This window comes from Athene cunicularia, assembly GCF_003259725.1.
Source record: "Athene cunicularia isolate RWA chromosome 9 unlocalized genomic scaffold, athCun1 chr9_part1, whole genome shotgun sequence".
NCBI classification, from domain to species: Eukaryota; Metazoa; Chordata; class Aves; order Strigiformes; family Strigidae; genus Athene; species Athene cunicularia.
The window spans coordinates 22982675-22997381 of NW_020799110.1; the positions used below are offsets into that span (position 1 = coordinate 22982675).

The 14707-nt window shown below is 35.2% G+C and overlaps 1 protein-coding gene across 2 annotated transcripts in view; it reads left to right on the top strand.

Annotated features, from left to right (window-relative positions):
* PIK3CB (phosphatidylinositol-4,5-bisphosphate 3-kinase catalytic subunit beta) overlaps positions 1-14707 on the top strand; it is a 103944-nt gene that overhangs the window by 78938 nt on the left and 10299 nt on the right. For both annotated transcript variants that reach the window (XM_026855031.1, XM_026855032.1), the window contains 6 exons: positions 4895-5016; positions 7113-7256; positions 8201-8300; positions 10646-10824; positions 11467-11576; positions 11885-11963. In XM_026855031.1, the coding sequence (XP_026710832.1) occupies positions 4895-5016; positions 7113-7256; positions 8201-8300; positions 10646-10824; positions 11467-11576; positions 11885-11963 (734 nt within the window). The remainder of the gene's footprint in view (positions 1-4894; positions 5017-7112; positions 7257-8200; positions 8301-10645; positions 10825-11466; positions 11577-11884; positions 11964-14707) is intronic.

A 14707-nucleotide genomic window follows, 5' to 3' on the forward strand; every position in this document is an offset into this window, starting at 1 on the left:
TCTCCTATTAATTTATGGAATGCTGCTGTTGTCGGTATCGTTGCTTTAATTTCTACCCTTGCAGTTTGCATAAGGGCATGGCTGGGGACAGATGGTGTTAGCTGAGCCAGTGTGAAGACTCATTCATACAAACTGATTTACAGAATCAGTACTACTGTTTATGTTTCGGAGATGCAAAATGGAAAAGACAAGTCTGGATTAGAAGGCAAAAAAATAAGTTTTTGTATACTTGGCAAATGTACTTCCCTTTGGTTATTGTTGGAAAATTATTTTTTGCTTTTAATTATTTTTTTTTAAAGTATATCAAATTTGCTCACTTGAAAAACAAAAGGAGAAGGTACACACATCCTAAATGAAAGTTCTCCATGTTAGAGCTGGAAAATAGAAATATTGCCATCTAGTGTCATTAACTCTAAAGTTTGGTCAGTTCTTCAGAAACTTCTATACACTGAATTTTTAATCTATTAGTTAACATTCTTACAGCTTAAGAAAATGAAATCTGAAAGAAAGGCACAGCAGTCATTCCCCTGTGTTTCATGAGTTTATTCTGACGTTCTTCCTGGTGTAGGATTTCTAGTATTTGAGCTAAAATATAAGAATCTTACTGAATATATCACAAAACATTATACATTTCCTATTTTCTAGGGTCGAGGTGGTAAGAAGTTTCATATTGTGCTGAAAGAAATAATGGAAAGAGATCCTTTATCTCAACTCTGTGAAAATGAAATGGATCTGATTTGGACTTTGCGATATGACTGCCGTGAAAATTTTCCACAATCATTGCCAAAACTGCTGCTCTCTTTAAAATGGAACAAACTTGAAGATGTTGCTCAGGTAAGGGAAAAGACAATCATGGTGGTGAAAAATGCCAGAGTCAAATCATGAGTAAATAGTATTTCTTTCCCAAGCAGAGACATTTTGAAATGTCACTACTGTATAAACCAAAGTTTATTATATACCTTCTGTGGCCTGGACACACGAGCAAGAACTTAATATCTTAAAAAAAACCACCAAAACCCAATGATGAGAAAAGCATTTTTTTTTTTTTTTGTGAATGTCCAGTCAGTCAGAATCTTAGTTTGCCTCCAGCATAGAGTTTATTTTCTATTATATCCTTCCTACCAGCTAGATGTATATGTTCTGTGAACTTATAAAAATAAATGCAGTTTCATCCTAGCTTATTGTCTGTGCCATGAACACTACACTAACAAAATGTAGTACTCACACATTCCTTGCTCACTTGTGTTCTTTGACATGCAAGAATCTTTGTTCCTTAGTAATTCCATTATGTGCTTCTGAATTTATTGTTCATCTGGAAATACAAACAGGTATTTCTTTACTCATTAAAATACGTGAAGGAAAAGGCATTCTGATTGCTTGCTAGGGTCTTTGAAATACGGCTTTTGGTAGCAGAGTTTTGAAGAGTTATTTGGAGTGTGGATATTAGCTCACAGCTCAAAGTCCTTAAAATTTGGGAATGTTGAAAAATATGTTTAAAGCATTTTATTTAAACAGATGGATGAAAATATGTAGTCATCTTGCCTGTTACTGTGTACTTTCTGGAAGGAATGTGGTATTTATGTTTGCTTTATGTACAGACAATAGTGTGGTTTATATTTCAATATTGGTTTTGGTCACAAGAATAGTCTATCTGGAAAATGAGATCTTATCCTTTAACATGACAAATATTTCTGTAGTGCACAGACATGTAAGTATTCCCAATGGCTTACCTTTTCAGGTAAGGCAAGATACCCTCGTGAGTTTTATGAATCCCCAAATTAGCAGGAATCGTAATTTACCTCTTACTAAAACAAAATATATATAGTACTAGCTGTATGTTGCAATATTTGTGGTGCTACAACATGCATGCTGTGGTATTAGAAGTTTTTTATTGTAGATTGTTAGCTGTATTTCAGTAAAAGTCTTGACACTTAAGGCAAAAAGTTTGGAAAAAAACCCCAAAACAACCCAATCCAAAACCCAACCAAACACCAGCTGTTTATAAGAAAAATGATCTCAGTAACGATATTGCTGTTTTTATTAATGCAACTCAAAAGTAGTAAGGTTTGGAAACGGAGTATTATACTTGACCATACACCATCTTTAACCTATTAGTTCAGTGGTCCATAAAGTTATGTACAATGGATTAAGCAGCTTTCTTGTATTATTTACTACATAGATTTTATCCAAGCTCTCACTCTATTGCAATATTTTACAATAGTTGCACTGAAGGAATTCTGAAGGTGTTTGCTTTACTGTTGCCATAACCTCCTTGCTCGCCAGAGTAGTAGAGTGCCAGAACTTGTTAGCGGAATTCACAGGCAGTATTTATTCTTAAAGCAGAATTTAGCCATTATTAAAAAAAAAAAAAAAATCCACTTACTTTCAGTGAAGTAATGCCATTATTAATGAGAACTAGAGAAAGAACAGCTGATTTTTTAAATACTTGAAGTAACTAGAATAAAAACACTGACCTGTGCTTAACTTATTGTGTCTTATAGTAAGCTTGTCTTGTTAGGAAAAAAATTGTGGTCATGTCTTTATAGAAAAAATATTGATAAACCAAAGCCACATTTGGTGTATTCTCTAAACCTTTAGATTGTTGTTGAGAATAGAAGTTCCTTGTTTTCTCACAGCTTTTCAGGATTTTCAAACCGTGTGAGAAGAATATGGAACTTTTCATGTGTGCAGCATCTCAAATGTGTTTGACGTTGCAGAGAAATTCTAAGAACTTGAAACACATTTTGGAATGTAAAATTTCTTTACAAATGAGATCTAATTGGAAGTTCGTTAAGAGTTACGTCTATTGCTAAAGCAGATGAGGGCATTTCATGGTGCAAGTTTCTTGTGTCCAAATGCAACAAGTGTTTCTGGAGTCCTTTCACCGGCACTTTTGAATAACATGCAACACACCCGGGATGTGTAGCTAGTCAGGCTTCACTTCTCTCTTAATAGAAGTTCCAAGGCAGAATTTGAACAGAGCAGTAGGTATTTGGGGAATTTTGGCTGTTTCATAAGCCATTTAGATCTTGCTCCCTCTAAGCTCATGTCACTTACAATTTTCTCATTGTAAGAACCTCTGAAATGGTTTTGGCAGTCAAAGTGAGGAGGTTTGTATCTTCAAATAAACTTCACAGTTAATGTCCTTGCTGTAGAGTATGACTTTCCAGTTTCATTGCCTGATATATGAGGCATGTAAGGCCACTTTGACTCATCTTTTCAGACTCTATTTTAGGTTCTCCATTCATTATTAATAAAATGTTTCTATATTTTTGTTGGTTCTGCACCTTTAAGGTAGGTTGTCTAGAAGTTCTGATACATTTGTTTTGAAGTTTCTTACTGTGTGTCTGACAAGCATAGCTTCTGCTTGTGTTTTCGACATCTGTTTTATGGTATTAAATATCTGCTCAGTGTTAGTATTTCTTTCAGAATTTCAGTACAAGTATTCATGATACGTAAGTGTTGATGGCTGTGGTTCTTCTCAATGTAAGGAGTGGTATCATTGACCCTTACTTGGGCTATGGATTGAATAGACTTTTGTGTGTCTATTTCTATGGGATTATGACATCTATATTTAAAAACTTCTTTAATTTTACTTAATATCATTACTAATTTTGCATGTGTTCATACCAGTATTTGCCCATGAAAACAGTTTGATTATTTCTTCCACTTCTGGAATTGTAGCATGGCCCCTGGCTCGACATTGTATTTGATCTGTGCCTGTTTTATGCCTTCTGAATTATAGAAAACTGCACAGATTAACCAGTTTGGAATCTGCCCCCCTAGGTATTCAAATAGTGTTATGAACACTGTAAATTCGGGCTGAGACCATGAACTCATACATGTTTGTCTTACTTGAACTGGAAGCATTAGTTGAACTATGACATATAGTAGAAATAGAGATTTTTTTTAACTGTTGGTGTAAAAGGATTACTGCATCAGGAGGAAAATAGGGTCTTCCTAATCATTCAGATTTTATAAGCTGCTATGTAAATATGAGATAACTATATTATCTGATTTGTAGGAAAGAGTATTTTTATCATGACTTGTTCCTACAGAGAGGAAAAATCTTGTGCTGTTGATAGACTGCATTTATCCATCCAAGCTCGGTTATTTTGAGTAATAGTGTACTGTTTCAGTCCTAGAACTATATACGTATTATTAAAAATATACACTCAGTGGGTAGCTTCATTAAAATTCAGTAAAAACAGTTTATTTAATGAGACCTCTAGATGTTGTTGGCTTTGGTAATCCAAAATAATACACTAGTGTTTTCTGTAATTTTTCCCAGCACATCATTGTCTTCAGTATTGGGATTTTTTTTTTTTTTTTTTTTTTTTTTTTTTTTTTTAATATCTAAGCCTGAATCATCCTCTTCGCAATTTAAGGTCATTACTATTCACAGTGCATATGGGAAAATGCTCCATTATTTGGGGGGGATAAAAATTTTTGGTAAAGATCTCTCTCAACAAAAAACTAATTTAATTTATTCTTTAATGGAAAACTTTTACCATTACCAAAATGTTTATGTATTTATGAGAGCATTTACAAAATATCATCTAATTTTTTCTAAAATTTACATATCTGGGTTTACTGTGCATTGTGTCTATGTGTGAAGAAACAGATTTTTTCAGACTAAGTGTAAGTGAGATCTGGTGCCAAAAAAATAATCTGGATCATTTTACAGGGTAAGAAAATTAATCAGAACTGGGCCTATTTTCTCAGAAATTTTTTTCTCTCTCTTTTTTTTTTTCCCTCCTTCCTTCCTTCCTTCCCTCCAAAGCAGTCTGTAACCTCCTCCTGTTAGCATGGATGCTTTTATGGGCAGTTATACACATCTGTTTTCTTAAATAGTTACTTCACCTGTAACCTAATAGTCATCTTTTTAAAACAGCTTCAAGCTCTCCTTCAGATATGGCCCAAACTGCTGCCTAGAGAAGCATTAGAATTGTTGGATTTCAATTATCCAGACCAGTATGTCAGAGAATATGCAGTGGGTTGTTTAAAGCAAATGAGGTGAGTATATTGTATTACTTCAGCATGCAAGGGTTTCTGGGGTGAAAAACTGCATTCTGTCTGTTCATAGGAAAAAAAGAAAACAGAGAGGAAAGATGTAAACACACTGCCTGCCATGAGTAGTGGCCAAAGAAAGTCTAATTTCAAGATAAGCGTATTGGCAGCCAAATAAAACCACCTTATTCTGATATCTTGTATTCCGTGATTACTATTTTCTGTCTTGATAAAGAACACCAGTGTACCTTTGTCCCAGTGAGGGTTGTGTGTTCACCCCTTTCTTGGACAAAGGCAGGGAGCAATATAGATTGAGGAGTTTTTAATAACAAAGGGAGAAAATATTACAATAGTCAAATAATATAAAAACTCCCACCCAGCCACCTCACACTCTGTGTCAGGTATTGGCTGTATCATTTAACAGAAGTGTAAGCTGTAGCATATAATAAATAAACCACGGAATTACTGTCTTGTTTATGCTTTACAGTAGCCTTCATTATCTGCAGTTCTTCCTTTATCACATATAATTTTGCTCTTCACTCTAACCTAGGGCAGGATTTCTACAATATTATTATTTGCAGCATTACTGCGTATTTCCTGTCCTTGAATTTAAATTCTTTGTGATAACTAGTCTAATGATTAATTTTTTAATGGTCAAGGCTAGACTTTTGGGGTAAAAATAAAAGAAGAATATTTTGACTTCTTTCAAATGCAAACAAGCACTTTAGCTGCTGGACTACCCTAATAATACTAAATTGTTTCATCTGGAATTATTTCCAGAATCCTTAGTTCTGGCTCTGAAGCAAAATCATTGGGTGTCAGAAATCAATTTTCAACTTCTTTAAAAAGGCTGATGAAGGCAGCTGGTAAAAACTGTAACCTAAAGGTGATCCTAGTAGCTGAAATTAACAAAATACTTGAAAATAAATATAGCACAGCATAGTTGAAAGTTTTTACAAAGTTACTGAAGTTTTTCAGAGTAAGATGGGGTGAATAGGAGAATTCAGTATTTGCATCTCTGAAGTCTTCAAGTGACAGACAGAAAAATTTCTACTCTTTCCCTTCTATTTTAATCAGAGAAGTTGAATTCTGTAGGCCTTTTATAAGACAAAAGATACTCAAATGTAAAAAGTCAATGAACGCTCACATTTATTCTAGAGTAACATAATTGTCAACTGTGAGAGTGGTTTTTTTGCAAGAGAATACAGGACTTCATAGAAAATTATTGGAATGATTTTATTATGTCAGGATATTACTTGAAGCAATTAACATAGAGGCTTCTCAAAGGTATGTTTATGAACTGTGACTAAATACTTAAATTTTCACTTCTGAAGTAGGAGTGATTTGGGCACTGTTTGGTTTTTCAAAGATGATGTACTTTTCCTTAGCCTCTGAAAACCTTCATGTTGTTGCTATGGTTTAAAAACCAAAATGAAAAAACTCTAAAACAAACAGTTTTGGCTAAATGGATCACTTTGCAGGTGTATCTTAAATTAACAGCTATTAACTGACAAGTAGTAACTTTTAAAGTAATTAATGGAATTGCTTTTGGTGGTCTGAATACACTTCCCTCGTTGCTTTGTAAGCAGAGTGACTTCAATAGGTGTATGCAATCATTCTCCCTTCTTGTCCATGCCTGCTGCAGAGAACTGCTGAGTTACAGTGGGTCTTTATGTGGTTCCAAAGGTCCAGCCCCTCAGTCAGAGGTTGAGTGGTCAAAGGGGGGCCAATGTCCAGTCTGAAATCGTTTGAAATAATTAATGTCCCAGGTACTTAACCTAGCACTTGGGCTAAGATCTTGATCTTGTAAAAGTCTATGACAGAATACCAGGTTTTTGCTTACAGAATCTGTTTTTTTGCTTAAGATTCTGTTAGAGGTGTAACTTACTGATGAATTGATTGATCTGGCAATTGCAGTAAATTGTATTAAGTTGCAGTAAGTTGTGTATTATTGTCCTTCTCCATGAGACTGAAACTTTGGGGGACACTCTTGCTGTTGAAACAAATCTGTCACTGTTGGATCTGTCATATGCATATGAATTTCTGGAATATCACTGATCTAGTTACTCTGTAACTGACTGCTTTTATGTACCTCATTCTAGTGATGAAGAGCTCTCTCAGTATCTTCTTCAACTTGTGCAAGTCCTGAAATACGAACCTTTTCTTGATTGTGCGCTCTCCAGATTTCTATTGGAGAGAGCACTCGCTAACAGGAGAATAGGACAGATGTTGTTTTGGCATCTAAGGTAGGATTTTTTCCCCTTATGTCTTTCTGAAACTACTGAGACTGATTGGACTTTCAGATATGATGTTTTGAGGATTTTTCTCAATGAGCTGTTAGCGTAGGCCCCCAGAAGTCTTCTTTATGTTTCTTTACCTTTGGCATGTATACATTAGAGCAAGCCTATAATTAAAAACATATTACATGGTTTGAAATATGCCATTTGAGGAAAGTATTGCAAACTGCATTCAGTTCTATCTGATAAGTTAGGTTTTTATATAACCTTAGTGTTTGGTTTTGGCTGTATGTGCAGTGAAAGTACAAAATATATACCTCACACTTGGGAAAAATTTATATTGTCATTGAGAGTCTAACAGAAAGTAAAAACTATGTATCACTGCTACTTTTGATGACCAGTTCCATGAATGGCAGAAATATTTCAGAATGGACATTAGCTTGAATTTCTGTCTTCAAAGTACAATTTATTTTGATATTTCTAAATAAAAAGAGTAAGTACTACATGAAAATGTTTCAGAGGAAAATTGACTTTGGTAGAAGGTTCACATTATTTCAGAGTATTCACCCTCAGGCAAATTTTGACCTCTCCTTACAAAGATTTGAGAACACATGGTTTAATGTCAACCCTGATTGTCAATATCATCTTCTATGACTTATCAGTACTGCTAGCTTGAGTAAAAGGGTTTCTGAAAGCATCCAGTCGCTGCCTCTTAACATTACTGCCTCTAGAACAGTCCTAGACCTTGAAACAAGTGGCATGCATTGAAACCAGCCAGCCCTCATATTCTTCAATACATAAGTGTTCTGTTATTTCTTAAGAAATCTGGCTTTTTGCTTTATCTATGTGACCATGAGGTGTTTTGGCATTTTTTTATTTGGCTTGTTTGTTTTAATGGTTTGAAGAATGCTAATTTGTAAATGTTGTTGTCTGAAGAGGAGCTTTTCTTACAGGTCAGAGGTTCACATACCTGCTGTTTCAATACAATTTGGTTTGATACTTGAAGCTTACTGCCGAGGAAGTGTTGCTCATATGAAGGTGCTTGCTAAACAGGTATGGACTTCCCTTCTCCTTTAAATCTTGAGTTACGCTGTCTTGTAATGCTCATACTTACTCCATTGCTCCTATGGGTTACCTTAACAAAGTCCATCTGCTGGGCAGTGAGGAAGAGGAGGAAGCATGGGTGTGACAGAAATAAGAGGGCTGAACTGATGGATGATGAAGCCATCCTCCCTGTCACAGAAAGCAGCTAGTACTGGGGGGCCTCGAGGTAGGGAGCTGGTTTTGTGGTGTTCTGAGAAGTGCGAGATCCTCTGAGCAATATGTGCGTGTATTCTGGATAGAACAATAGACTGACTGGATTATTAACTGAAGAAGCGTTTCTGTGCACTTGAAACTTGTGACCTTTTTTTCCCCCAGTAAATGTAGTTTGTTCAATGGAAACTATTAGCTCTCTATTTAAACTTTACGTAGATGACTCCAGGACTGCTCTCCTGCAGCTTTGGCTTTTGTTAAAAGGTGGTGAAAAACCCCCTTGAGATGTAGTATAATGTAGTACTCCCTTGTGTTGAAGTAAACCAAGTATTCATTTTAGTGTTAATATAGATGTGCCATTTACAAAAAAAGAAGATATATGTTTGCTTTCGAATACCCTAATAAGTGTGAGAGGTTTGCTTTAAAACACACTAGTAAGTCTATCAGCAGATCATTAAGAGACACTCATAAATCATGTTTGAAGTCTCTATTGCCATTTTAGCAAGTTAATTTAGACTGCGACCATAAAAATCTTTGAAAAATGATCTCTCTCTGGAATTAACGTCTTTGCTGTATCAGACCACAAAGACATAACTCAGTAGATACTTGTCTGATGAATGTTATTTCTAACAGTTTTGATACTGCCTACATTGAAACTATGTTTTGAAAGGTGTATGGAACAGGAACATAATGTTGTGCTCATTATTACAGTTCACAGGACATTGAAAAGACCATCTCTTACACATGTGTGATTGTTAGTATTATCATCACAGTTATAAAAGGATTAGGTGATTAAATGCTTTAAGCAATAGACCTAAGGTCAGTAAAGTTTTTGTGCACTTCACAGGAAGCAAATGTCAGTACAATCAAAGAAGGGGCAAAAAAATTCCCAACTGTGCAAACACGGAAGAAATTCAAAGTAGAAATACTTCAAAAAGTTCCTGTTTGTACAACACGGGTTCCATTTTGTTCCCTTGTCACCGATGTTTGTACAGCTCCTAGCATAGTGGAAAAGCAGAACGCTTTTGGTTTTGACAGATGGTTGACCTGGCAGGTCTCCACTGCCTCAGTTCTATAATCAAACCGCATACAATTTCCACAGCATCCTGCCTGACAGGGTTCAGTCTGTCTGTAGAAGTGGTAAGTTTTGACTCAGCACCTCGTAAGTTAGATTGAAGCTTCCTTGTATAGAAATCAACTTTTCTAATTATTAAATTGATGCTGTTTGCTAGAGAATATGTGTATTACTGAGCGTGTTAATTGTGGCTAGTGCAAATACAGCTGATTGTTATAAGAATTATTTTATATTCAACTGACAAGTTGCTTAGATGTAGGTGCAATGTAGAAATTGTATTTGTTGTATGTGCTATCTCGGTTTATTATTGAAGGGCTTTTCTCTCTTAGCATTAGGTACATTTATATTAATAGTTTACTTGTTCTCTTAGAAATTATGTACGAGTAGAAAACTGCAAAACAGGAGAAGGGGGGGAAAGGGTTAAACCAACCTGTATTGATTGCAAATAATTGCCTTGCCTTTTTAGATGTTTTTAAATTAACAATATTGCTTAGATGAGATACTATGGTTTGGAACACCTGAATTGATTAGATCATTTACCTTATGCCTGACTTCAGCAGGATTTTAATGAACAAACATTTACTGAATGTGTGCAATGATGTATCTATGTCCATAGCTCCTCTCAAGTAATGTTTGATTTTGTTAGAGCTATGAAGCACTCGATATTATTTCTGCTGACTTCAGTATGGATAGAGGCACCTATGTTACATGCTTTGTTGAATTAGTAGATCAAAATTGTATTTTGAAGAAGGAATTTATGTAAATGTATCATACATTAAAATACCTCATTCATTTTATTGGAAATGTTAAGTCATGCCTTATAAAATGACTTGAAGCCTAGGAGCTTTCATCCTGTCAATGTCTTAATTAATAAGATTTCTGGGACATGAGTGACTTAGAAAAAGCTGTTCTCATATTTTTTTCAGAAATGCCACCTTAATTGCCATTTATTATTTCATTTTTTTTAAATTTTTAGAATTATTTAATACTTTGTTTTAAAATGGGATTTTGCATTGTATTATGTGTAAAGTTGGAGCAGTAACTTTTAAAGGTAAAATATCTCTTTCAGGTGGAAGCCCTTAATAAAATGAAGACTTTAAATAGTCTTATTAAGCTGAATGCCATGAAGCAAAGCAAAGCAAAAGGAAAAGATGCAATGCATACATGTTTGAAACAAAATGCTTACAGAGAAGCACTTTCTGACCTCCAGTCTCCTCTGAATCCTTCTGTTATACTTTCAGAACTACAGTAAGTTAAGAATGAGTGAACAAAATTTCACCGTAACTTTTGCACAGAAACAATAAAGCAGAAACACGTGCTTTAACTTCCTTTGGCTGTATTGTTCAGCAGATATGCTCTCACAGGGAACTTTTTCTATCGTGAGAGAAGATCTGTTCGAAATCTTCCTAAAGGATAGGAATCCTATTAGTTAAGTTAGATTTTTGTAATCCACCATGAAACTTAACACACTTTTAGTCAATGCATTACCATAGCTAAATATATTTAAATATAAACCTAAAAGTGAATTAGACTGCATCCCTGGCTTCTGTTTATAACAGTAAGCACAAAAGCTACCAAAACTTTTAACTGCACTTAAATATAATGTCTAAAATTTGATGGGAAAGGATATAAAGAAAACTATTTTCCTGAAAATGCAGGTGCTTAATGTAAAAATTGGATATGTATATGCCAATCATGGCATCTAATACATTCCATCTGTACCAGATATGTTCATCACTTGGTAAGCATTCATAGCATAGTAGCAGGATGAAAGCAGAGATAACATTAAGTGCTTCCAACTGCAAGTCTGCATGTTGTGTTTTGAACGTTTAGATATTTTCAGTTGAATTATTCTTATTTGACTAAAACTTTTGTTGTGTTTTCTTCTAGTGTTGAGAAGTGTAGATATATGGATTCTAAAATGAAGCCTCTATGGATAGTATACAACAATAAAATGTTTGGAGGAGATCTTGTAGGGATCATCTTTAAAAATGGTGATGGTAAGCATTGCTAAAAATGTTAAATTTTTCCTTCTACGTTCACACACTTGTACTGAAGCTGTGTTGCTCTGTATTGCCATAATATAAACATGGTTCACTTTAACATTGGCAAACAAATTAAACGTCATCTTCTGACTGGGTTTCAAAGTATAAACATTATCAGTCGTGGTGATATGATTAAACCAACTTTAACCTTTAGGCTTGATGAGTATTTTGAGATACCTTTTTCTGAAGGCCTTACGAGCATTAGAAAGTTTGTCTACAACGCACTGAGAAATTGAAGTAGCAGTTTCAACCTTTCATTACAGATCTCCGACAGGACATGTTGACGCTCCAGATTTTGCGTTTGATGGACATACTTTGGAAAGAAGCTGGTCTGGATCTCCGGTAAGGATCTCTCAAGAGATAGTTTATGTGGATGGAGAGTCCACTTCTAGTAGTGTAAAGCTTTCCTGTTTTTTAAATACCTTCCCTACTGTCCCCTTTCTAAACATCTGTATCGATGCCCAAAGGTGTCAGCTGTCATAGCCAAGGTGAACAGGCTATAGAAAGCAGTTACTTTGATGAATTAGATGGCTTCTCTTTACATTTTATTCCCTAGGTGGGCCCACATTACAAAAGAATTTAGTCATGAAAAGAAATAATGGAAGTGAAGTGTAACTTTGGGATTTTTGTTTATTATCAAGCAGAGTATTTTTCCTGGTGCACCATATCTCTTGTTGTTTATCTGAGTTGCCATGCTGATTATGAATTCCACTGTTCTCTTACATAGTTTTACTGTTTTCATCCTTTGAAAAATAATCTAGATAGAAAGCATTGTATAAGGTCAGGAAACAATTCTTGAGTTAAGGGTCCAGCAAGTGCGTTTTGTATTTTTGTTGTTGTTGTTTGTGTCTGTGACCTTTCCACACGGAGGTGTTACATGAGGAATTTATGAAACAAACTTACCTATTAATGGTCACTGGTTTTCCAGGCATATGCAAAAATGGGCACTTAGTGATTATGGGAGTTGCAACTCTAATACACATGTGCAAGTGAGGTACAAACATAGAACACAGATCTGCTGACTGAAAGTTAGCTGCTGAGGATTGCATCTGGGATACACTATCAAGAGTCTCTAATGGACAAAGCCCTCTCTAGAAATTAGTCAGTATTAAGTACTGGCAATTTGGGGGCAGGGGAGTAGGAGTCTTGAGATTCTTTACAATAGAATTTCACTGTCCAGTTGAGAATTACCAGAATTGTGGAATGCACAAATACAGGTTCTTCTTTTTAACATTTTATTATTTCTCTTGGTCTTCTTTCTTAAGGACATCTATGGTTTGTGCTGCCATGGTCACAGGTGAATGTATTACTGTGCAAATAAATTTTATACTTGCAATCTATTTCCCTACAAAATTTAACAGAGGAATATCTGTCTTGTATTAATTACATAACAGGCTTCATGAAGATTAAGGTCTTGGGAGAGCAGAGGTTAGTTGCTTGTGTTTCTCTTCTAGGACTCCTGCTGTACAAAAAAAATGTTGATGATTGGGATTTACTCAGAGTAAACCATGCTCAACTAATCCGATTGCCTTCTTTGAGGGAGGGAACAGTAGACAATGTCCTTACCTTGACTTTAGCAAGGCTTTTGAGTCTGAATCCCATAATAGTCTTGCCTCTTCAGTTAGGATGTTACAGTCTGGGTGGATGGACACCTACATAGTCTGCCTGGAGGCTGACAAGTGGATTACCACTGGAGTGTACAGGATTTTTTTATATCTTAGCCTTGTCAGTATTCTGCAGTGAAAGACTTCTATTATTTAAGTATGTATGTAAGAAAAAGTATTCCCATCTGGTTTATGCTTACCACCTGCTGATCTCAGTTACCGCATGTTTTCAGTCGTATTTTTGAATCGTGATTAACTGCAGATAGTCATTCAAGAGTAAAATGAGGTTGGCAGCAAAGGTGGTATATTTAAAACCACTACTATATTGGGAAAAAAATATGTTGCAGCTTCCTTAAAATTTCACTTTTCAATGCCATTTCAGTGAACTATTTCTAACCCCACCATTATAAAGTCAGTGGGGGAAAAGCATAATGTCCTAGTGCATTTATACTAAAAAGGTTTTTATGGTATTGAACTTGCCTGTATTTCATGCTAAAGCTTCCATTTCTGCTTCCTTTGGGCAGGTTTTGTGAGGTTGTAAACTTACAGTAAAATGAAAATATATCATTTAAGTATTCTGTTAGGGCAGAAATACTCTGAGAAGAATCTTCTCGATTGCTCTGCTGCTCCTCCAAAGCCACTTCTCTCAAAATGATGCAATAAGCCTTTACAAGATACTCTGAGTACAGGGATATCCAGCATTTGGAAAACTTGTTTCAGAATGATGAGGAGGGTTGTGGGATTTTCATTTTTTTATTAGTTCATTAGTCAGGTCTCTGGGGCAATATCTCCTGTGTCAGCTAGTCACTTTTTAATTGGTTGTGACTGCTCCTGTGAGCAGTCCTCTTACTGCTGTGTGCACCAAGATTTGCAGACATTGTGAACAACTTCAACATATATTCTGAAGTCTCACTTTGCATTCTTTTAATGATAAAATGCTATTTGGATGTCAGAAAACATTTTTCAGACTGGAAATATCTATGAATCTTCCAAAGTCTCTTGCAAAGCAGCTTTCTTGCCTTCTTACGCTTGCTAAGATAAGCATGACTTCTTTGTAGGAATACTGGAGTACTCCAAAGAGAAACAGTAACCAGGCATTGTGCAATGTTATCGTACAACCCTCTAGTACATGGGGAACTTTTCCAGCCCAATCTATACACCAGTTTTAACCAATAAAATTCTCAGATTCTAATTTATTCTTTTTAGAAAAATAGTTCTAAAGAAGATACTGAGTGTCACATCATTATAAACCATTTGGAGGCCGTAAATTCAATTTTGTGTTCCTGTGAAAAGCTGTAATCTTTTGTGTTTAATTTTAAAGTGTTGTTTATAAGGCTAGAAGGACTTATTTAAATATTACTTGAAATATTTAATTTAGATTCTTTGAGCTCATTTCACATTTTTTGTGGTTCAAGCCTAATACTGGGAGCTTCATAAGGCACATGACATTAGTCTGCACAGATAAGTAGAATTATAAACTTG